The 22424-nt window shown below is 49.3% G+C and overlaps 1 protein-coding gene across 1 annotated transcript in view; it reads right to left on the minus strand.

Annotated features, from left to right (window-relative positions):
- RBM19 (RNA binding motif protein 19) overlaps window positions 1–19138 on the minus strand; it is a 128241-nt gene extending 109103 nt beyond the window's left edge. Inside the window, exons 1-13 of the mRNA XM_090063204.1 lie at window positions 19003–19138; window positions 18397–18579; window positions 16880–16993; window positions 16642–16680; window positions 15825–16038; window positions 13985–14259; window positions 12763–12843; window positions 10908–10986; window positions 8966–9037; window positions 7335–7535; window positions 6971–7101; window positions 6328–6446; window positions 5612–5708 (exon numbers count right to left, since the gene is read on the minus strand). Coding sequence (XP_089919330.1) covers window positions 5612–5708; window positions 6328–6446; window positions 6971–7101; window positions 7335–7535; window positions 8966–9037; window positions 10908–10986; window positions 12763–12843; window positions 13985–14259; window positions 15825–16038; window positions 16642–16680; window positions 16880–16993; window positions 18397–18579; window positions 19003–19038 — 1641 coding nt within the window. The 5' untranslated portion in view covers window positions 19039–19138. The remainder of the gene's footprint in view (window positions 1–5611; window positions 5709–6327; window positions 6447–6970; window positions 7102–7334; window positions 7536–8965; window positions 9038–10907; window positions 10987–12762; window positions 12844–13984; window positions 14260–15824; window positions 16039–16641; window positions 16681–16879; window positions 16994–18396; window positions 18580–19002) is intronic.
- Window positions 19139–22424: the final 3286 nt, after the last annotated feature.

The raw sequence follows: 22424 nt of genomic DNA on the forward strand, positions 1-22424 counted from the left end.
GGGTCCTCCTTCCTGCCTTTTTTGAAGATGGGGACCACGTTGGCCCTCTTCTAGTCCTCCGGTACCTCACCAGAGCACCACGAGCGCTCATAAAGCCATGCCAGGGGACTTGCAATGACCTCGGCCAGTTTCTTTAGAACTCTAGGGTGGAGATCATTCGGACCGGCTGACTTGAATACGTCCAACCCCTCCAGAAGCTCCCTAAGTAAATCCTCGCTAACCTGTGGCCCAGGTGTGCCTCCCCTGGGGCCCGAGGGGGACCCAGCAGGGAGGTGGCTGTTCTGGTCCCTACTTAGGAAGACGGAGGCAAAGAAATTGTTAAACATGTTAGCTTTGCCGTCTGGTGTGACGACCAAGTTTCCCATGGTGTCCTGCAAGGGTCCCACATTACCCGGGACCTTCTTTTTACCCCCTACGTATTTAAAAAAAAGACTTCTTATTGTCCTTAATCTGGGAAGCTAGCCCCAGTTCCATCTCTGCCAGATGGAGCGAGGAGGGCGGCATTCGCTCCGCCTGCACCTGGTGCTTGGGGACCTCAGCAGCAGGAGGCTCACCTTGAGGAGCACCAGCTGCTCCACCAAACCAGGATCCAAGCAGGTGCGGTGGGTTTCACAACATCTGCAGCCATGCTGAACACCCTCTCGCTTGGCGCACTGGTCGGTGGACAGGACAGGTATTCCCAGGCAACTGTGGCCAGATCCAGCCACAGAGGGCTGCAGGTTGCCCAGTAGGCCAAGGGGTCGCAGTCCAGGGGCTCCACAGGCCCGGCAAGATAGGCAGACACCGTGGTGTGAGGGCTGTCTGCCTGATCCTGGGGTCTGGTGGGTCTGGACCCCATTTGTCATGGTCTTAGCCCATACTGGCAGCGCCTGTGGTGGAGGGGAAGACTGGCTTGTGGATGGCCAGCTGGATTCAGGCAGTGGATCCCCATTCCACTTGCCCCTGCATCCGCTGTTCTGCCTCCATCACTTTCTTAATAAGTACCTCCCTCCAGTGACTCAGTGTCTCGCTGCCACATATAGTGCCCTTCACCCTTGGGTTACAGATGACGGCCAGCATATGCACTGTGTTGGACCCCAAGGGTTCAAGCCTTTTCCTAAGGCCCTCCTTCAGCCGCCTCACCAGTGCCTGCACATCTGGTGAAAGTGGCTTGCCCTAGCCAGGAACACTGGCCCCCAGGAAGCTCTCCATTTGGCCGTGGAGCTCCTTCACTAGGGGGACCACCTGGCTGAGGAAGGCATCAGCAGCACTGAGGGTCTCAGTGGCCTTGAGGAAGGGCTTGAGGACCATCAAGAGCTGGGAGACGGCATCCCACTCAGCTTTGGTCAGGGGGCTGCTGATCCCACTCTCCCCAAGCAAGGCCAGCTCATGGATGGCCTTCTGTTATTCCACCAGCCTCTTGAGCATCAGGTATGTGGAGTTCCACCGAGTCTCCACATCCTGGATGACTCTGTGCTGCAGGACATTTAGCTCTGCTTGTTTGTCCCGCAGCATCTTGCCCCCCTTGATGCTCTGGTGGAAGTAGCCTGCATCTGGAAACGAGCCTGCTGGTGTTGCTGGTGCCATCACCAGCAGCCCTGTTCCCCTCCAAGGCATCCCTCACAATCAGACGTAAATTGTGTGCCACACAGCAAATACCAGCAAAGTTGGCATCACAGACTGCCTTGACCATATTGGCCCCATTGTCGGTGACCATGAAGCCGCGGGTGAGCTCAGCCTGTCCAACCCCCAACCACCCCTGCACCATGCGGTTCATGGCCCCCCTCATCTCTGCTGCTGTGTGGGACTCATCCATCACCTTGGCATGACGGAGAGCCCACCGACGGCCTGACTGGCCACATCAGTGCCCTGTGAGGGAGAGGTACGCATGATCTCCACCCCAGCTGCTCCAGATGTCCGAGGTGAAGTGTACAGTCATCTGGAGACCTGCATTGTGCAGCTCCTCCCTCAAGTGCTCCCTGCATGCTTCGTATAGGGAGGGTACCACCGTCCTGCTGAAGGTGGTGTGTGCGGGTACCTGGTAGGATGCAGTCAGTAGTGCCAGGAACTGCCTGAACCCTGGCCGCTCAAAGGTGAAGGGCTGGCCATCCAGAGCAAGCATCTCCCCAATGGTCTGAGTGATCTTGCTTGCATTTGCAACTGGTCCCTTTTGCCCCCAATGTTGCAGGGTACCCTGCCTCTGCTGTGGAGGGATGGGGGCTGTGGAGCAAGCGGGGGCCGTTCTTGTGGCAAAGGGGTGGTACCTGCAGAGATGATTCAGCATCCCCAAGGTGGTCATGCGCTTTGTTCCCTTGCCCCAGCTGATTTTGGCTCGGCAGTGCACGCAGATAGCAAACGCGGGATCATCTGCCAGCTCATAATGATCCCAGACCACACTAGTACTAGACCTTTCCCTCTGGCATGTGGGTGCATCTGTGAATACTGCTGAACTCTCCCCCTCTTCAGCAGTCAGAGGCACAGCAAGAGAAAGAGCGGACTCAGCTGAGCCGCTTGCCTTCACCTGAAGTGCCTTCTGGGAAAGACCTCGTGGCTTGAAAGGAAAAAACCTGAGGGATGTCGAGCACAAACTCAACTGATTCCCCCTCCTTCCCTAGAACTTCCCTTGCCAGGGCACTCAGATCCAGATCCAGCACCAGCTCTTCTTCTGGCACTGGAAAGCTCAGCATAGGCAGTGACACAGGGGTGGAGCGCGCTGCTGTGCTGGTTGCAGTTACGGTGGGAGAGGTTGTGGCTACTGTGTCTGGACATGAGAGAGTCTCAGGCACAGGCAGTGGCTCTGGTGGCACTGCTGCTCCCCTCTCTTTACTGCTTGTAGCAGCCTCATCCCTTGTAGTGGGAGGAAAGAGGCTGCGTCTGAGTTTGGTGGGGGGAGAAACTGCAGCCCTCCCGCTTGCAACCCCCCCTTGCTCCCCTTCGTGCAGGCTGGTCAGTGTGGCCACCTGCCTTTCCACCCCGCTTCATAATGTGTTCCTTCATATGTAAAATGGAACCTCTAAGTGTGCTGTGTGCCACAGATTAGACTTCTGGATGTTATGTAAATGTGTTTGTGTGTGTAGAAGCGTTGGTGTGGTGGAAAGAATGAATGATGTATGAAAAAAAATATATTATATATATATAAATAAACTAAATTCCTATTTCTAGAATAGATCCTAGGCTACTACTAACCCTATCCAATATAAGTGTAAATTAATATGAAAAGTAGTTATAAAATAAAAGCACCAAGTTCTCAGAAATCCCTGTTGCTAGCATTGCAAGCAGGGAATCTGTTGAAGATCAGGACTTCCAGCCATCATGGTCTGACAGAGGTGCTGGAGAACACCAGCAGCTCAGAAACTGACCCCAAGGCAGAAAGCAGGGGAGCTGAAAAACTGCTGCCTTTTATGCATTTTCTCTGGCCCTCCCCCAGAGCACTGGGATAGGAAGGGACCTCAGAGAATGCTGACAAGTCACTGGCCAGCCACACATGTCCGACATGAAAGAACTCCTTCCCTCTCCCCCTCCCTCCCCTTACTTTCCTTTCCCCTCCCCCCCACAGGGAATCCAGTATAGGTAAGTCGAATATTTGACCCTTTTCAAATATTTGACCTGTGCTATTAATATTCGACTTCTGGTATTCAATTCGACAGCTATTTGACCAGTTGCTATTCAACTCGACTTTCACTTTTCAAGGTCGAATATGTCAAATATTTGTTGAATCGAATATTAAGTTAAAGCTTTGCACAGCCCTACTAGTTATACCTGTTTTTGCTTAATTTTAAACTAAACAACGTGGTGCAACTCCAAAGCATATTACTAGAGCTTCTAGTTTTCCTTTAAATGGGGAAAAAACGTGTTGTATTAGATGTGATGTGCCACACTATCTGCACCTCCCTTTTACAAATCCTAGATCCACCTATGGAACCACATGCAATAGAATGTGAGAGGGGCCAAGATATGACTCCTGTTTGCTGAACTGGAGTCTGACTTGACCAATCTGACAGTTCTAGTCAGAGCTGGTATATGTGTGGCACCCTGCAGCTATGTCTTGGGAAGCACTCAAACCAAGGTTTTCAACACACCAATGTCAAGTGCTTCTGAAAAACTCCTCCTATAATGAACTATAAAGAACCTCGGGACCTGCCAGGTAGAGAATGGCTGCTCTGACATACCAGCTAAGTGGTCACAAGCCACTTTTGGAAATAATATGAATGCTCAAATGCCTCCCACCTCTGACATTATGTCAGTACAAATTCATGGCAACAGCATATGGGGTCACACTCTGAAGGTTCTAAGCAGTCAGAAAAGCTAAAGATCTAGATCGGGGTCAGCAACCCCTGGTATGCGTGCCAAGCATGGCACGCGAGGCCATTTTCTTCGGCACGCATTGGGGCTGGGGAGACAGCAGCTGTTTGCAGCCTCCCAGCTGCAGTCAGCCCCAGCTCTGGGTAGCTGCTGCCAGCCGGGAGATCGGACTGCTCTCAGTAGGCAGCTGGGAGGATGGAAGCCCTGCTCCAAGCAGCCTGGGCTCCGTGGTTATGAGCAGCTATGCAGAACCTGGGCCAGCGGCAAACATCTGCTGCCTCTCCACCCCGGCGCTGGCCCCAGCTGCCCGAGTGGGGGCAGCAGCAAGGGGCACAACCCTGCATGCTGCCCAGACTGCTTTCATGCACACAGAGGAAGCGTGACCCAGGCAGAACGAAGCTTGTAGTAGCAGACAGCTTCCCTGTGCGGCCCCTCTGTCTGCTGCTGCTCCAGGTCGCACATACTGCGCTCTGGATGGCCCAGGGGAGGGCAGCAGGATCAGGAGCACAATGCGTGCAACCCAGAGCAACAGCACACAGAGAGGCCACACAGGGAAGCTGCTGTGAGCCCCGTGCTGCCCTGGTCACACTTCCCTTGTGTGCACAGAAGTAATGTGGGCAGCACGCAGGGTTGTGCCTCTTGCTGCTGCCCCCGCCAGCAGGGGAAATGTGGCCAGGACAACGGGGACCTCAGAGCGGCAGGCAGCTTTCTGCATCCCCTGCTGTGCTGGGTTCCAAAGCTGCCCTGCAGAAGCAGCAGTGATGGCAGCACTGCAGGAAGCATTGTTGGTATCTACAGCCTCCCTGGAGCCCAGGGCCAGGTCTGGGGCTGAGAGAGCTGGGGCCAGAAGGCAGCACATGTTTGCAGCTGGCTCAGGTTCTAAGTAGCTGCTGATAACAACAGAGCCCAGGCTGGGGGACAGGGGCAGCAGGGCTGGGAGGCAGGGGCGGGGAGCAAGGGCTTTAGGTGGGGGGCAAGGGGCACAAGCAGAGCATCCTGCCATGTACCCCCTGCCCTCATTTTGTTTTTTTGGCATGCTGGCACTCCAACACCTTCCAAGGTAAGCATTGTGAGCTTTTTCGGCACTACAGACAAAAAACATTGCCTACCCCTGATCTAGATGAAAGTCAGGAGGTACATCAAGAGCCTTTCCATGGAGTGAGAAGTGTCTTCTCTGCTAGCCATGAAAACATACTATATATTGCGAAGGAGCAAACAAAGACCATTTGAAACAACATCCAAAGGACTAGCATGGTGCTGCATTTAAGCTGTAGATTGCTTTCCCATCTATGTGACTAATATGACACTGGAAATCAAGTATCCAACTCACGTGATCAAGCACTTGGCTCTTGGCGGTATGGTACTTTTGTGCAATTGCATCTGCCACAGCATTTGTCCCCATGAACAGCGTGTTCCAGTTATGAGAGCTGGAGAGAGAAGACAGGTCCAGTTCATAAGACCACTTACATATTGCTCATCTAGTGATTCCCTCTGAACAGCCCAGAGCAAACATCCTTTCTGATGGCAGTGAGGGTAACAAACCAAAATGGAGGAAAGGAAGAGGATAAACTGAGGAGGAAAACAGCAGAGAAGTGGAGTAACTAGGTTATATGCAGTGGGACAGAGATACAAGGGATGCATTTCAATCAGGTTGAATATTCTTCACTTCCTCTCTTGAAAGTTTACCTGCTGTCACCTTGTCACAGCTTGGCAGACAGTTGCAGCTTCTATAGCTACTGCTGGGGAGTCAGGATATAGATCAATCCAATACAGCCGCTCATAGAAAACAAAGTGCATTCAAGTTTTTTCGGGGGGGGGGGGACGACAACAGATGAGGAGTGACTGAAAACGGAACACTAGGACCATGATGCAGGACACGTATCACACAGCAATAACATTTAGCTGACACTAGTCTTGGATACAGTTTCCCCCCTGCAGGAAAAAAAATCCATGTGCAATTTCATTTCTAGCCACAATGGACAATGTTGTAATTAATGCCATATTAAAAACAAGGTTCCAGCTATCCAATGTCACCTCCCTCCCTACCTGCCACTGCTTGCTTTGTCCTTGGAGTCTTTCTGCTTCTTGTATGAAGAGGATCCTGCAGCACTTGTGTTCTCCACTTCTTTCTTTAGGGTAGATGGTAACACATGCAGCATTCTGCCCTAGGGAATGGAAAATACATAAGATCTACCATTACTGCTTGAATATCTATGAAAGGAAGAGACCCAGTTGAGATGAATCTGAGTGCATCAGGGCAAGAGTGTCATGCAATGTCATTCCACAACAGCCTTTCAACTTGAGGTGGAAGGGCCTTGTTCCACCCCCCCTTCTCTTGCCTGGCATTAAAGTGAGTCCAAGCAGCACCCATAGAATTTGAAAGACCAGGGGCTCAGACTTCTTTTGCTCCGATAACAGAGTAGCTCCCTGCAGGGTTCCCAACCTCCAGTAGGCCAGGGTGGGTTAAACCCACTGGGCCACATAAACTGCTGCTGCTATATCACTGACTTAAGCTTTCCCAGGTGGAAAAACAGAATGGCACTATATTACTCAAGGCACTGGAAGGGAGGAACCAAGCATCCTATTTAACAGAGTACCTCCTCAAGAGTTTGCCCATCTGGTTTACAACACTGTGACAAAACAACCCTGAGTTGCATCCTGTGATGCAAGCTAGTGAAAGGAACTGTACCTGGAACACCTGCCCATCCACTTCTGCAAAGGCCTTCACTGCATGCTCAGGGATCATGTATGTGATGAAGGCAAATCCCTTGGGTTTCTTGGTCAGGCTGTCTATAGGGAAGTGAATCTCTGACAGAGGACCTGCAATAAAAAAGCAAGACCTCTCTCTGTGACATGTCACTGCTCAGAAATCACACCAACTTTGCAGAAAAGAGATCTGTGCTGGCATCCTCCATACAAAGCCAATGGATGAACGGAAGTGTGAGTACCAGAGCAGCAAGTGCAAAACGATATGCACGCAGGGCAATCCTGGCTTTGCTAAAAAACAACCACCATGCACATAGCAGTTCCAACCAACTGAGTTGGTTCTTTACCATATTTGGAAAATAGTTTGTCCAAGTCCTCCTCAGTTGCAGAATAGGGAAGGTTCCTCACAAAAAGCCGCCCAGACTCAGACAGGTCCTCCTCTTCCTCATCATCCTTCTTCCTTCTCTGCCAGGGTTGCTCTTCCTTTTCCTGTGCAAATTTCATCTTTGGTACCCGCTCCTCTCTGGACACCTCAATATAGCGCCCACCTATCACAGACACCAGAGAGATGTCTTAAATCTCAGGCACCTCCAAAGGCTGTGATGAGCTCTGAGTCCCAAAGCAATCAAAACAGGTCTCCTTCCCTATCACAATGCAGAATGGGCTTATGCTGCTGGCATGAACTGAAGAAACTCCACTGACTAACTGAAACTGTACTACATCCCCTAGCGTAAATTTTGCCAACCCCACTCCCATAAAAAGAATTTTAGGGTCCTGGCATACCTTGCATTTATTACATGATTAACAAGTTAACTGCACAATAAATTACAACATGCCATTCATACAGCCAATTTATGGCACGAAAAAGATGTTCAGCGTTACTCTTTGTGACTGGTTTGTATCATGGATTAAATTGCATGTGTGGCACGTGATACAACCGCACTACACCGGATTCCTGGGATCAGGCAGAGGGCAGCCCTGAATCCTGCTTCAGTCCCAATAATCATGCAATTGGGATTTGAGGAATTATGCCTAATCTCCCCGGCCGCCCCCCCGCCAAAAAAGTCACATTTTGCCATGCATGCCTGGCGTGACAAGATGCATGATTTTTGGGATTAGGCATAGGTAGCTTAGACATGGCTAAAATGTTGCATCTCAGTACTGTTCAGCTCTCTGTCAGTCAGATACCACAGTGTGCAGGGTCTCACATGACTCATTTTCTGTTTCTAAGCCAAAAGGACTGAAGTTTTGGAAAATATCTAGGGTGAATCTCTGTGTCATGGTTCGCAGCTACTGGCCCAGGGATCCCATGATTGCTGCTGCACTCTCCTGGCCAAGTGATTCTCTTATAAGGAAGTTTAGGGATGGTTACAGGAGATAACTAGCTGGGCAGCCCTCAGACCTGGAGACCTCTATACAGCTACAGAAACAAGTGCAGTGCATGCAGCTGTATAAGTAAACAAGAGTTCACTTATAACAATGCACCAAGATGCAGAGGAAAAGACTTTAGAAGCAGAAAGCAAGTCCCCAAATCCAGCTGATCTTAGATGTCTCTGTTCAGACTGTTAAATCAGGCCTAGCTGCAACAGTGCTTTGTGGCATGGATGGCAGATTAAAGCCCACCAATTTGTTTCACTAACAGCTAGCAGGTGACAGCTCCCCTCCGATTCCAACCCAGATCAGATTCAAATTGCCTAGGCACAGTCAGAAAGCTTATTCCTGAGACCCCTGCAACCCGCTCCCCCCACCCTGACTAATAGGTTAGTTTAGTAGTTCATTCTTTGGATTACCTTGAAATCAGCAGGCCGAGGACTCTAAGGTATTTCTGCTCTGTACCTTTAGCCTGTGAGTATGAGCATCATCTCCTACTAGAACAGAATCAAGCATGCCTTTCCTACTACTTTACCAGCAAAGGGGGTCAATTCAGCATTACAGCACCTACTGTGTGTGGTAGTAATAAGCAACAAACAAGCCTCACCCATGTATTCATTGTTCTGTTTCAAGGCCTTCTGTACTTCTTCCTCCCTGGTGAAGTCAACAAAGACATAACCTGGGTTGGGTGGGGGGGAAAAAAAAAAAGAGGTCCAGCTGAAGAATACGTGGGGTATGCAAATTCCTTAGGCATTAACATTAATTACATTAATTAGCTAACTAAGAGCAAGTCAAGTTTTTCTTTATAGATTCTCACGTATAGCTTTTATCCACCATTAAAAATGTACTCTGGCCTAAAAATTATACTTGCTTTCAGACAGAAGGGGCTGCTTTCTTAAAAGGGGTGACTTTTAAAGATCTCTTCTGTTTTTGCATGTACAAGTATATGGCCATAAATCAATGTGGAAGCCAGTTCCCAGTGTACTTTCTACACTTTTAAAATGTCTCAGTGAGCTTTTGAAGGAATAAGGGTAGCACGTGAAAGGAAAACACTGCACAGCAGAAATTCACTGTCTTCCTGAAACTCACTCTGGTTTTCTGCTGTTCACACACACCATTCTCAGTAACCAGCTAGGATCCCTAGTGTAAATAAGGTGAAGCTGAGGTCTGCACCTCAAGGGAAAAAAGCCTCTAACTGGAATATGACCAATTATTCTACAGAGCAGAGGCATGAAACTGGTTTGGCCCCTGTGCTGTATCCAGACCAACCTGGATCGACCTCTGGTAACAGAATGAGCAGGGTAAGGAAGCCACACAGGGTTAACAGAGCCATTGCTCACCTCTTCCTCAAACACCCAGCTCCTCCACTAGCCCTATGAGCTAGACGACACGGCTCTACAGGCCACATCTGGCCTGTGGGCCATGTTAGACATGTCTGCTATAGAGGACCACAAGAGAAGCTAGTTCATTCTCCCATTTGGCTCTCCAAAGCTTGCAGCTGTAAGAAAGTGACACAATCCCAGCTGGAAAAGCACCTGCAACCATCTATGATGTGGCACTAGCTTTATAGCATCATTCCTCACAAGGGTATGGACACGCACACATTTGGAGCTGTTTAAAAAAAAAAAAAATGGGGGGAGTTGGCAGCTGTTGTGTTCATATGGTTCAGATTTATTCAATCATAAGTGATATGGATGTAGCAAAACCTCTCCAACTTTAAACCTGGATGAAGCAGTGTTGAAAGTTGGAACAGTTTTACTGCATCTGTAGTGTTTCTGCCTTGTCCACACAGTAATTAGACCAGAACAGCTGAAGCCTTTTTGAAATGGCTCCACACACGTGTGTTTGTACACCAGCTCTATTCTAAGGTCACATCTATGTTACTAAGTTGTGTTCGTGCAGTTGTATCAGCTAGGAGTTAAGAAACACACACGCACACATGCACACACACTGTAGCTGATATTGTATCTATTTGCAGAGCAGTTATATCCAATGATTGCTCTATGTCAGTTGTTCTGAACCTTTTTTAGACTCAAAGCATGCTTCAGTAGGCTCAAGGCACCCTCCATAAGTTCTGTGAATTGAGTGGCACTCCATTTAAAAAAAAATCATTTATTACAGTGCCTACCTCCTTACAGAGGGGCCAGGCAATGGGGCCACAGGAAATGCCAGGCAGGGATTGAGCCTCAGCCTGCACTTACCTGTTTATCTCCTTGTACCTCATAGCACCCTTCAAAGGACCTCCTCATAGCACCATAGCTGTGAATTGCTGGTCTATATAATTTAGAGAAATGGTGCAGTGGATAACTAACAAGAAAAAACAACCCACCTTCTCCCCTGACACATCTCCACTAGGGGGCTCTGTCAGCATGGCTATATAACAGCAAAGGCTCTAGTGATGGCAAGCCACAAGGCAGGGGAACCCCGGATGCACAAGAACTGAGGCACATACTAGCAATTTGGAACTGCAAGAGTAAAGTAGAGGAGAGAGGCATACAAGAGAAACAATCCTCAGGCATTTTCCAAGCACCAAATGCAATATCTGTTACCTGTCTTATTTCCATGCTTGTTTCTTGCTATCCGGATTGCCACAGGTTTAAGTGGCAGGAAAAATTCTCTAACATTTTTCTACAAATAGGAGGAGGAAAAACAGAACAACAACAATTTTAGTAACTGGCTTCAAGGGCTCAGCCAAATTTTTGAAAACTAGTTTTATATATGAGGAATGTGGACTTTACCGAGTGTCAAGCCAAGAGTCAGGGACTGAGCAAGTTCAAGAGATAGCAACATTCCCACACAAACCACTTTGTATTCTCCCAATTGGGATGAATACAGAAGCCCCTACAGTAGGGGTGGGCAAATCTGACCTGCGGGTGGTGGGTCCCCTGGCCCAGGTACAGTCTGGCCATGGCACGTCCTGCTGCCCCCTGGTCACACAATGGGGTTGGGGCAGCTCCACAGCTGGACTGCCTTTCTAGGTAGCCCATGGGACAGGCAATTTTTTCCAGCTCTTGCCACTACCAGTTCTAACCCTGTAGTACCAGCAGGTACCCACACTGAACAGCACTGACCCTGTGTACCTGCACCTGCTCTAGGCTCAGGAGCAGTGGCACAGGACAAAAGCTGTTGCTCAGCATAGGGGAAAGCATCTCCTCCCTCTCCCATTGCTGGCAGTTCCATGTTGCTGGTGCCCATAGCCCGTGTGGGGCTGCCCTGCGTCTCCACTACAATCACTGCCACCTCCTTCCTGGCTGCCCCATGAGCAGCGCAGACACAGGACAATCCAGTGTGGGGTCCTGCAGCAGGGAACTGCTGGCACCGGGAGGGGCTGCTTCCCCCCACAGACTGAGCAACAGCTTTTGTCTTGTGCCACCACTGTTGAGCCTGGGCAGATGGGGATCAGAGCAGAGGCAGGGCATGCGGGGTTGGGGTTGTGCAGCACAGGTCCCTGCCTGTACCGTGGGACTGGGGCTGGCAGCAGCAGCAGCCAGAAAGAGCTGCCTCCTACCTGGGTTGCCTAGAAAGGCAGTCCAGCTGCAGAGCTGCCCCAGCCCTGCTGCGTGACCAGGGGGCGGCAGGACATACCATGGGTGGGCAGTGCAGAGCAGGTGAAGGGCAGGGGGGCTAGGTCAGGTCTAAGCATGGGTGCCAGCTGATCCGCTCTAGCAGGGGTAAGTGCACAGCAGACACAGCGAGTGCTAGGGCTGCATGCTGCTGACAGTGGCAGGCAGGTGCCACAAGGTGCACAGGCTCTGGGCTGTTGAGGGGCGGGTACTGACCGGCTCAAGGGGTGTGCATGAGAAGTTTCATGCACACCCCAACATACCCACAAACCCTCCCCCACAAACATACCCTTCCCCACACACACATGCACAGCAGCACCTCCCCCCCCCACACACGTGTGCCCCTGGGAGGAGCCCCACTAACTGCTATGCACGCCCCCCCAACACACTCACCCATGCACCCCCACCCACGCTCCACGCCACCTTCCCCCTCCATACATCCCCACAAACCCCTATACACACCCACGTACTCTCCCACACCCTACACACAGATCCAGTCACACACATACCCCCCCACAAACCCCATACCCACCCATCTACACTCCCCTATAATATATAAGAGTAAGACCTCATTTTGAGCTATTATGCAAGCATCTCTATGTACGTCACACAAACGCACACAAATCAGGACATTTTTTTAAACCTTGCCATAATTTGTTAAGTGGTCCTCCACCTGAAATAATTGCCTGCCCCTGCCTTTTGGAGTACTTGCTGCTCTAGTTGCTTTGATTGTTGACTTGCAGATCATGAGTATTCAGGGATCATAATACTTCCTCCTTTTGCAAACACCATTTAAGCCCTGACAAAGAGAGAGAAAGGCCATGAAAAAAGATCCACCTACCTCTGTGACATTGAAAGGGGCACCACGCAGCTTCACAGTGTATACCATGGTTGCTTCAGTTGAATCAGCCCAATTCTTCAGCTGAGGAGAGGAAACAATTGAGGCAAATAATGTGCTGTGCAGGTGGGAGTGGTGACAGCCTGATGCTACAAAGCTAGTCTTACTCAGAAAGCAGGGAAAATAGCAAAGTGATTTGCCCACTTCCTGATCACAGGTACAGGGTAAGGATGCTCTTGAATGGAGAGCTCTTTCTCTGTTCCAGAAACTGATGCAGGCTAGCAGGGTCACTGAGATGTTCGGATACTATGAAGATTGACATGTACATGATAGGACTGGTACATGTACCTGTGGCCTAGTGGTTAGAGCACTCTGCAGGGAAGTAGGAGATGCAGGTTTATACCTCTTGTGGATGAGAGGCAGCCTAGGGCTTGGGTGTTCCACTGTCTAGACAGCTGCCCTAACCATTACGTTACTGAACTAAAAGGTAGGCACAGATGATGCATAAGTGTTGACAGTGGGGGAAGGGGAGAGCACAACTTTGTGCCACTGCTGGAACCACCCCCCAGCCGGGCACTGGCTTCAGCCAGGCTGCAGCCTCATACCCTGCCGAAGGCACTGAAATCATACTGCCAACAACACCCCGGGCCCTGCTGTGCTACAGCTCTGTGCCCTGCTGTTGGTGCAGAAATCGCACAGCCACTGCCACCACCCTTGAGGCCTGGCCCTGGTTAGGCTGCAGCCCTAGGTCCCTCCATCAGCACAGAAGTCTGGGGGAGGTATGTGCCTTCCCCTGTACATCACCTATAAAGGTAGACAAGCCCACCAACCCCATTCTGCTTCCAGCAGAATAGCAAGCACATTTAAGAGCCAAAACCTTCAGTTCCGTGGTTTCATACCTGACATCTAGGCACATAAAGCAAAATAGAATTTATCTATCAGGGACTTGTCAAATGTCATACAAGATGTCAGTAGCAAAGCAGGGAGACTAAGCTAGGTCTCCCAAGTTCCCAACTACATTACCCTCCCTCCCTCCATCAAAAAGCACCATTTCATCTAGGATGGGGATGGGGATGGGGATGATCCACTGCATCAGGGGAGAGGAGAGGTGCACCAATCTCTTTCTATGGGAAGAGATTCTCAGATCTAATGGAGCTGCGTCTGAGCTTCCAAGTTCACCTGGACGTGCATTTACAGTTTACCCTCGTCTCTGACTGGGTTATACCTCTAATTTAGTGCCTTTCTTTTTCTCTTCTTCCTTTGGTTTCCCTTGCCCTTTGATCTCTTCCAGCATGGCTCCCTTTTTCATCTGGATGTCTATAGCTTCCACGTTGCTAGGCTTCTCCTCTTCCTCACTACTTTTCTCATGCTGCTCACTGTCCTCCTCTTCCTCCTCCCTCTCTTCATCCAAGGAAGTATCCTTCACCACCTTCGATTTCAAGTAATCCATATCAGAAAGCCCTTTCGCGACAGCCACCTTTTCTGTGGGGTTTCCCTTAGCTGTCAAGAAGTGAGAACAAAGCATTAGATACTGTACACACAAATGCCTGTACCCTCTTCCCACCATGGCAAGCAACACATACCAGCATGCAGGGGAAGACTTTTGGTAATGCAGGAGCAAACTCCTTCCATACATGCAAGGCACTGGAGAATGGCCCTGCTTCTGTATTCCATTACCATTCCACTTTTCTTTCTAAGGCCTCTTGTTTAAATCCAGCCAGTCAGTAGGGGCTACAAGCCGTTACCACTCTCCAGGCTGTATGGTCACATTTATTAGACGAGACAGTAATTGCAAACCAATGCTCTGTGGAGGTGGGTCCCAATCCCATAAAGATACAAGTGCAATGAGTAATAAACTGCCTCAACAAACAGGGGGAGCATTAAGCAGGCATCAGAGCATGAACCCCTTTCTTACAACTGAGGGTTTTTTAAATGGACTCAGTGGCAGAAACAAAATCCTGCTCTGCTGATATCTACACTGTTTTCTGGGTTGTATGTTTGGGCATGTTTCATGAGCACTAAAAAAATCTGGTGTTTAAGAACAAATCAGCATTATGTGACCATGTTGAAATAAAACTCTCCTGGGAAGCTACTCTGCATGTTAGGGTCATCCACACTACAGTGATAAGGAAAGCCCCCAAAATGCAAGGACCTGAATGTATAAAAACATGACAATGTTTTTTCAATGGATAGTAATTTGCAGAGAAATGGGAGCTTCAATATAAGTGAAACTATCCCCAAATTCAGCAACTATTTTCAACCAAAGAATGGGGAAAGGTTTTCAAAAATCTTGAGACTTGATTCTATGACTCATTCAAATTGATTGGAAATGTTGAAAATATTTCAGCTGAAATGTTCTCAAAACAAAACCTCTGACTTTTTACTCCAAAGAGTGGTTTTCATTAAACAAACAAACACAAAACACCTTCAACAAAAATAAATAAAAGTTAAACAATAGGGTAACCCTAAATGTTTACAAATGTTTGGAGCAACCCCAAAAGATGCCTCCCCCCTCCCACCATTTTCTTGCTTCAGTTAAAAAAACCCAACAGCCAAAACCCCATACCCCCAAGATACTTGTTTCCATGCGACCTGAAACCCTCTTTTCCCCAAATTTGGGAGTGAACTACCAAATCTAAAATCCATTATTTCCCCAATTTTAGCAGACACTTCCAGCCCACAAAATATCTGAATCTTAGTTAAAAACCCAAGATGCACAGAGGAACAAACACAGTAACAGGAACACAGCTTATGGAAGAGGTTTCTTCTTTTACGAGTAGAAACAAATTAGCAGACTAGTAACTGAAATCTGAAGCCCTGGGCATAATCTGGACACCACTGCAGATATCTGCATTAGAATCACACTTCTGTGCAAATTCAAGCTACTTTTCTTCACTTAATATTTAGGGCTCAGTCCTGTAAGATGCTGAGCCCCCACCAACTCCCACTGACCCCAGAGGGGTTTGAAAGGCAGCCAGTTTTTCAGGAGCTTCATAGTACTCCACAGAATAAGCCTCCACACAAATACACCAATCAAAACGACGAGGAGTATCCAAGAGAATTACTTTTGTTGCCTTTATCTTCTTCCTCTTGGAATTCATCCCCACTCTCTTCACTCAGGTCACTTGACTCATCTGAATCGAAGTTCAGATAATCATCTACTGGCTTCAATTTTCCTGCCTTGGGCTTTTCTGCCAATGTGTCATTGGCCCAAGTGGCTACTTGTGACCGTTTCTGGTGAACCGTCAAAAACTCTCTGAACTCTTCATTTCCTTCCAGCTGTTGAAAAACCAACATATGTACAAGGATTGAACATGGAAATGTAGGACAAGGCAAATAAACTTTGGTTATCTCAGCAGCCAATGTAATTTCTGGCAAAGAAGATCACTGGGGAGGAAGGCTATATTCCTCCTGCGTGGATTACTTTTTCTTCCTTGGAAATGGGGACAATTATGCATAATTCAGGAACTTATGTCCAGTGCTATGGGATGCATCACAGAATCTAGGTAGACTACCCACTTCACCTGAATCAACAGCTCTGGAAGCAGCACTGCCTCTAATACATAACAGATATTAATGCTACTAACTGAACAGAGAAAAACATCAAAGCCAAATTATTAATGGACTTAAATACTTTGCATTTCTATACAACTGCTTTAATCTAAGAAACATATGGCACTAGAAGCAAGCACTGACATGCATCGGTAAGGTCACTGTTCTACAAATATGGACGCTGATTCATACAAAGATTAAGCAATTTCATAAGCTGAGAACAGAACCCAGGGGTTCTGGCTCCCAAAACAGGGCAGAGCCCGTTCAGCAATTTCTATCCTACCCTCTGCTCTCATGGACAATCCCCATATACTGCACATCAAAACTCACCTCTTTTAAGTTTCCAGCCACATTTTTCACCTTTTTATCCTGAAAGAAGAAATGGCTTTTAGAAAGGCCATGGGAAAAAAAAAACAACACAAAAAGCTCAAGTGAGGTATCTCAGGTTACAAGCAAGTGACTATCAATGCATAGGAGTAGGACATGGGAGTCTTGGCTCCAGCTGCCTTTTCAACCCACCTCACTGTACTTACCCACTCACTTACTGGAGAAAGATGGCACAACTTACCTTCTTTGTACCCGTGTGATCTGGATTTGCAGTGGGTTTGTTAGCTGGCTTTTGTGAGTGTTTGCTCCAAGGTTTGGGTTTTGACGGGTCTCCAAAAGATTTACAGACCTCTACCTGAAAGCAATCATGAACAAGGAGCTCCCTTTTAAATTAGCCTTATTTAAATCATTTCAATTCCATTAAAACAGAAAAGCCTTAGATTGGGGCCCATTTCAGATACCTGACAAACTGTACATCCTAAAGCTGCGTGTAAAAGGAAGCTATGGGAGTTCCTCTATTGGAGTTCTCCAGAAAAGGCTGGAGTGGTTTAAGAGTAACAAAGCCTACATCTGCACAGGGAGTAGGACTGTGTCCCTAAAGATCCCATTTGAACTTTGACAATTCTATGGCTTGAAACATATCCCAAAACTGTTCCAGTCTCCATTGACATTCACTGCATTCTCCAGAGACCAAGAAAAAACACTTGATCTGAGCCTTCAAGAGGCCGAGAACTACATTTTTAAAGTGCTGGAGTGATATAGCTGTGGTCCAGAAAACATGCAAGAGGAAGGATTTTTGCAGATGACATCTTTTATTAGACCAATTACCTGGTTGGGATAGATGGTTTGAAAACAGTGCATCTGCTGCATTTGAAAGTTTGTCTAAGCCTATCCCAACCAAGCAGCTGGCCCAATAAAAAGGTACAGCCCACAACAATACTTATATTTTTAAAGATATTTCAATGCAAATACAACTTTGAGAATTAATTATTATTCTGCCTTAAAATTTGAGATGTTCAATCTAACTAGCATTGAAATGACACTGGTACAGAAAAAGGGAGTGCAGACTAGTTCAGTGATGATTAGACTTCTACTATACACCTGAGTTAGGCTGCCCTTAAAAAACAGCTTCACCAAAACTAAACAGATCATTTGAGAGGTTTGTGTGTTCTTGCTTCTGCTCACAGGTCAGAGCCTGCAAGATCGTCTCAGCATCTCCATTATCTCCCTAAGAAAAGGAACTGGTAGAGTGAATGGAAACAAGATACTGGAGGACTGCTACATCAGCAGGTTACGAGCCCTATATGGCACAGATCCTCCTGCTCCCAACTCTCATACATAAGCCTATTCCCACTGTTAGGCCACCTCTGGTTTATGAAAGGCAGAGGAAAGGGGATACTTTGCCAACCATGCGTATACACTGAGCCATGCCAATTTCAGTGGGCAAATTACTCAGTGAATGGCCTCCACGCTGTTCCACTGCCAACTTGCAAAGTAACAGATAGTTTGGCTCCATAAATGCAAATAAGGGCTAACATAAGTTGTTGGGCTGCCTGAGAACCATGTAACCAGCGTAGACATCAGATCTTACTATGCTAGCACAGTCCGTTGGGTTTAGTAAAACACCTCTTATCTCCTGAACATCCACACACAATGAGCACACCCTTAAGCATAAAGTAGTCTCAACTGCCCATTTTTCCCCAAGGAAAAAAAAAGAAACTTCTATGAACTTTTTATTTAATTTTAACACCAACTCACTGTGATCCTGGACGTGTCTATGAAACTCCTGTTGAAATGGTTCAGGGCTGTTTTGGCTTCCTCCTCAGACTTAAAGCCAACGAAGCCAAACTTGCGGAACTTGCCATCCTTTGTGAACTTCAGACAGCAGTCAGTCAGCGTACCAAAGGCAGCAAACAGCTTCCGGAAGCGATCTTCCTTCATCTGCAGGAAAAGGGCAGCCACCAGGGAGGCACATCAGTCACACAGCTTCCCCCACAGCCTTGGAGAAAAGCTGGAGAACAAAGTCTCTGTGCCAGAGAGGTCAGAGTTTAAACTGACAGTGGCTCTGCCTGGCATCACAGACTCCAACACAAGGGATCCAGCCCTGATCACCTCAGCATCATGGTGACCTGCAGGGCAGTGATGGCCAACCCCAGTTTCTCAGGGGCATCCTGCAAGGGTTTCAGGCAGCTGGCAGACCAGGAGCACTGGGCTGCAGCGAAACCACAGGAGCCCTGCTAGGCGCAACCCGGCCGGAGCCGTGTGCTCCCTACACGGCACCGAACTCTGCCTCCCCTGCTGCGGACAGCTACGCCCCCGCGCGGCACCCCCCTCCCCAAGCACGTGCCCCGATCCCGGGCCCACCCCATTCGGCAGGTTCTTCACGATAAGCCGCGACATGCCGGCGGAGGGTGAGGGGCGCGGCAGCGCTGCTCTCAGCCACGCTCAGTGAGCATGCCGACCCCTGGGCGCCGCCATCTTGCTCGCGGGGAGTCACGTGAGCCCCTTCCCATGCGCAAAAATGTCGCGATGCCGAGAGGATCTCGCTCCCGTTCTCCAGCCGAGTCGCGGCAGCAGCGCATGCGCAGTGCAGGCAGGGCCCGGGGTGGCGGGGCTGACGAGCACCAGAGGGCGCCGCCGGCGAGAGAGGGGTTGAGCCAGGGTGGCTTCAGCGCGCATGCGCAAGGGGAGGCGGCCACCCTAAACACAGGTATCAATAGAGCACAGTGATATTAATATATTTACAACTTATTTATTTATTGTTCTATTTACAGTTTTAAAACAGCTTGGAAGCCTACCATTGCCTCAATCATTATAGTAAAATACATTCGAAATACCTATACATTTTGGCATTTGATTTTTTGTGTTTTTTACCATGGAAAATCAGAGCTCCTCCCCCCCTTCACTCACCAGGACGCAGGTCTGGGTGCGGCTGTCTCCTCCACCACTATGGGCTCAGCAGGACGGGGCTGGCTCCCCACTGCTGCGTGCACTGCTGGGGTGGGGCATACACAGCACATTGCTCCGCAGATTTGTGCATGGGGCGGGTGACGGCCTGGGCTTCGTGTCCTGCTGCAACCCCACCACCCTCCCCAGGGCCTCCACGGCCTAGTGAGTGGGACCCAGTAAAGTGGAGCGTGGCCAGGCGCTGCCACTGTGAGACCTATGCCACCATGGCAAAGTGCCTCTGCCACCACCCCTGCTGCTGGGCAGGCAGGGGGCACCTCACCGTGGCAGAGTGGGGTTCCCAGCATCGGCAGCATCAAGCTCCCTACTGGGTCCTGCTCGCTGGGCTGCAGAGGTCCCAGGGGAAGGGCAGCAGGGCAGGGAGCCCTGCCCCCACTCCTGCCCCTTGCACAAGTTTGGGGGCATGTGTTTCCCCCATACCCACACCTGGGAATGCACACAACAGCAGGGAGCCACTCTGCACGCCCAGACAAGCAACTGAAGCCTCTGTCCCATTCCTTGCCTGGGCCATGCGGCTGTGCATTCTGGCCCAAGCCCCAAGCCCTACATATCCCTGGTTGGGCAGCAGCCCCAGCCCTGCCCAACTCCCTCCCTCACTATGGGAGTCTCAATTCCCCCCAACCCTGCACCAGATTTACCTGCTGGAGCTGCTCTCCAAACTGCAGCCCCTTGCAGGCTGGAATTCTGCTAGCCTGCAAGGGGAAACCCACCATTTCCTGCATTTTTCTCCTTTGAAGGAGAAAATTTGGGTTTTTCTCCTTAAAATGAGAAAATCTGTGTTTTATTGTGGGAAACAGAAAACCCAGATCCCTGCTTATAAGTCATGTCCCCCAGCCCCTTAACCATTTTCATTGCCCTCTGCTGGACTCTATCCAATTTATCCACCTCTTTTCTGTAGTGGAGGGCACAAAACTGGATACAGTACTCCAGATGTGGCCTCACCAGTGTAGAATAGAGGGGAATAATCACTTCCCTTGACCTGCTGGCAGCGCTTCTACTAAAGCAGCCCAGTATGCCATTAGGTTTCTTTGCAATAAGGGTGTACTCAGTAATAGAACATCTCTGTACTGAACAGAGCACCTGAGCTGCTGGGACTGGGATGCCCAGAAGTCGTACCTACTCCTCTCCACCCTGGGAGTGTTCTGTTCTCATATCCCTTCTCTATGCTATTCGCAACAGGACTGGAACCAAGAGAGGTTTCCTATTTCTGTTGGCGTGCCTTGGGACTGGTAACAAGCACAAAGGGGGCTGTGGGATGGGAGGAAATCTCCTGCGTAATCCACCCACTCTCAGCTTTCTGGGCTCAGTGGCCTTATCACCCACCGCTCCAGCCATATTACCTGAAATGTAATCTGTCCGTGGGCGGCAGGTTCTCAGGAGCCTATTACTCAGAGTCGCCTTTCTGCTCATGCACAGCTTGGGTTACATATAGGTAGGCTGATCGGACGTAATCCATCGGAGCTCACTGTAATTACGCACAGCAGCACCCTGGCTTGTCAAAAGCAGAGGCCAGATATACAGAGAGAATGAGCATCTTGTGGTGAAAGGCAGGCACAGAGGGACACAGCGGGAGTTGGGCAGAGGGGTGGAATTACAGAAGAACAGGGCAGACAATGGCTGCAGTCAGGGAGAGGAAGATAGTGTTGCCAGCAGCTGCAGGCGACTTGCTCTGCCCCGTTAGTTCCTGCTGCCCCAAATAATCTCCCATACTGCTTCATTGCAGCAGCAAGAGTTTGGCCCCTGTACGGGTGTGCAGTTCTCCCTCTACTACTGTGCCAGGAATCTGGGAGGGGCGAGTATCCAGTGAGTATGGGGCTCATTTGGGACTGTCCTCAACTCTGCCACAGATTTCCTTGTGATTTTGGACAAGTCTCATAGGAACACACCTAAAAAGAAATCTAGGTATTCCAGCACTGAATATTGCTGTGTCAAACTTTAAGGGATTTGGCCCTGGGGTGGAGTCCAGAACCCTGTGTTAGGTGTCTGCACATGCCTGCAGGGCCTGGGTGTGGTAGGCACCTTAGGATGGGGTCCAGATCTGCCCACAAATGGGACAGGGACCTGCTGAACATTGGCATTAGTTAGTTAGTCTAGAGCTAGCCAACAGGGGAGTGCAGAGGAAAGTAGTGTGTCTGACTTCTCACCCCTCCCAGGGGTTAAGGTGTCTTATTTAGGCCCACAGGAAATCACTTCCCTACTCTCCATTCATGTTCAGCAACCTAGACCCCTCTCCTAAGGGAAGGTGCTCACAGCCTTTCTTTCAGAGTGCAGAGAAGCCACTGCAGCCATCCACTGTTATACAGTTGCCTGCCATTCAGGGCACTCACCTGGGGTGTGGGAGGCACAGGTTCGACTTCTTCCTCACTTGAGGGGGTTCAGACCCACACCTCCCACATCCTAGGGGAGTGCTCTACCAATGGGCTATAGATGAGACTGAACAGAGGCCTGCTTCACTCTCTACTGTTGAACTTCTACCACTGTACCCAAGATAATACACAATTAAGGGGGACTGGTTTCTGACTATCGCTTGGTGATCAGGCCACTCGCTGGGGATGGGAAGTTCTGAATTCCAGCGCCTTCCCCAATGGCTGGTTATATCTTTTACATTGAAGAACAGTCAGACAAATTCCATAAGCAGTCCTTGGAGCAAAGGACTTGCACCCAGGACTACCTGTGATGCGGTGAGTGCCCTAACTAATAGACTTCAGTGGCAGATTTCCTTTTGTGCTCACTCTCAAGCTCAGCTAAGACAGAAGGGGTTGTGGGCATCCTCCTTCCCTTTCCCAGATAACATAGAGCCAGTACTGAAGCCATATTCT

The sequence above is a fragment of the Crocodylus siamensis genome, chromosome 9, assembly GCF_052110815.1.
Source record: "Crocodylus siamensis isolate JL-2025a chromosome 9, ASM5211081v1, whole genome shotgun sequence".
NCBI classification, from domain to species: Eukaryota; Metazoa; Chordata; order Crocodylia; family Crocodylidae; genus Crocodylus; species Crocodylus siamensis.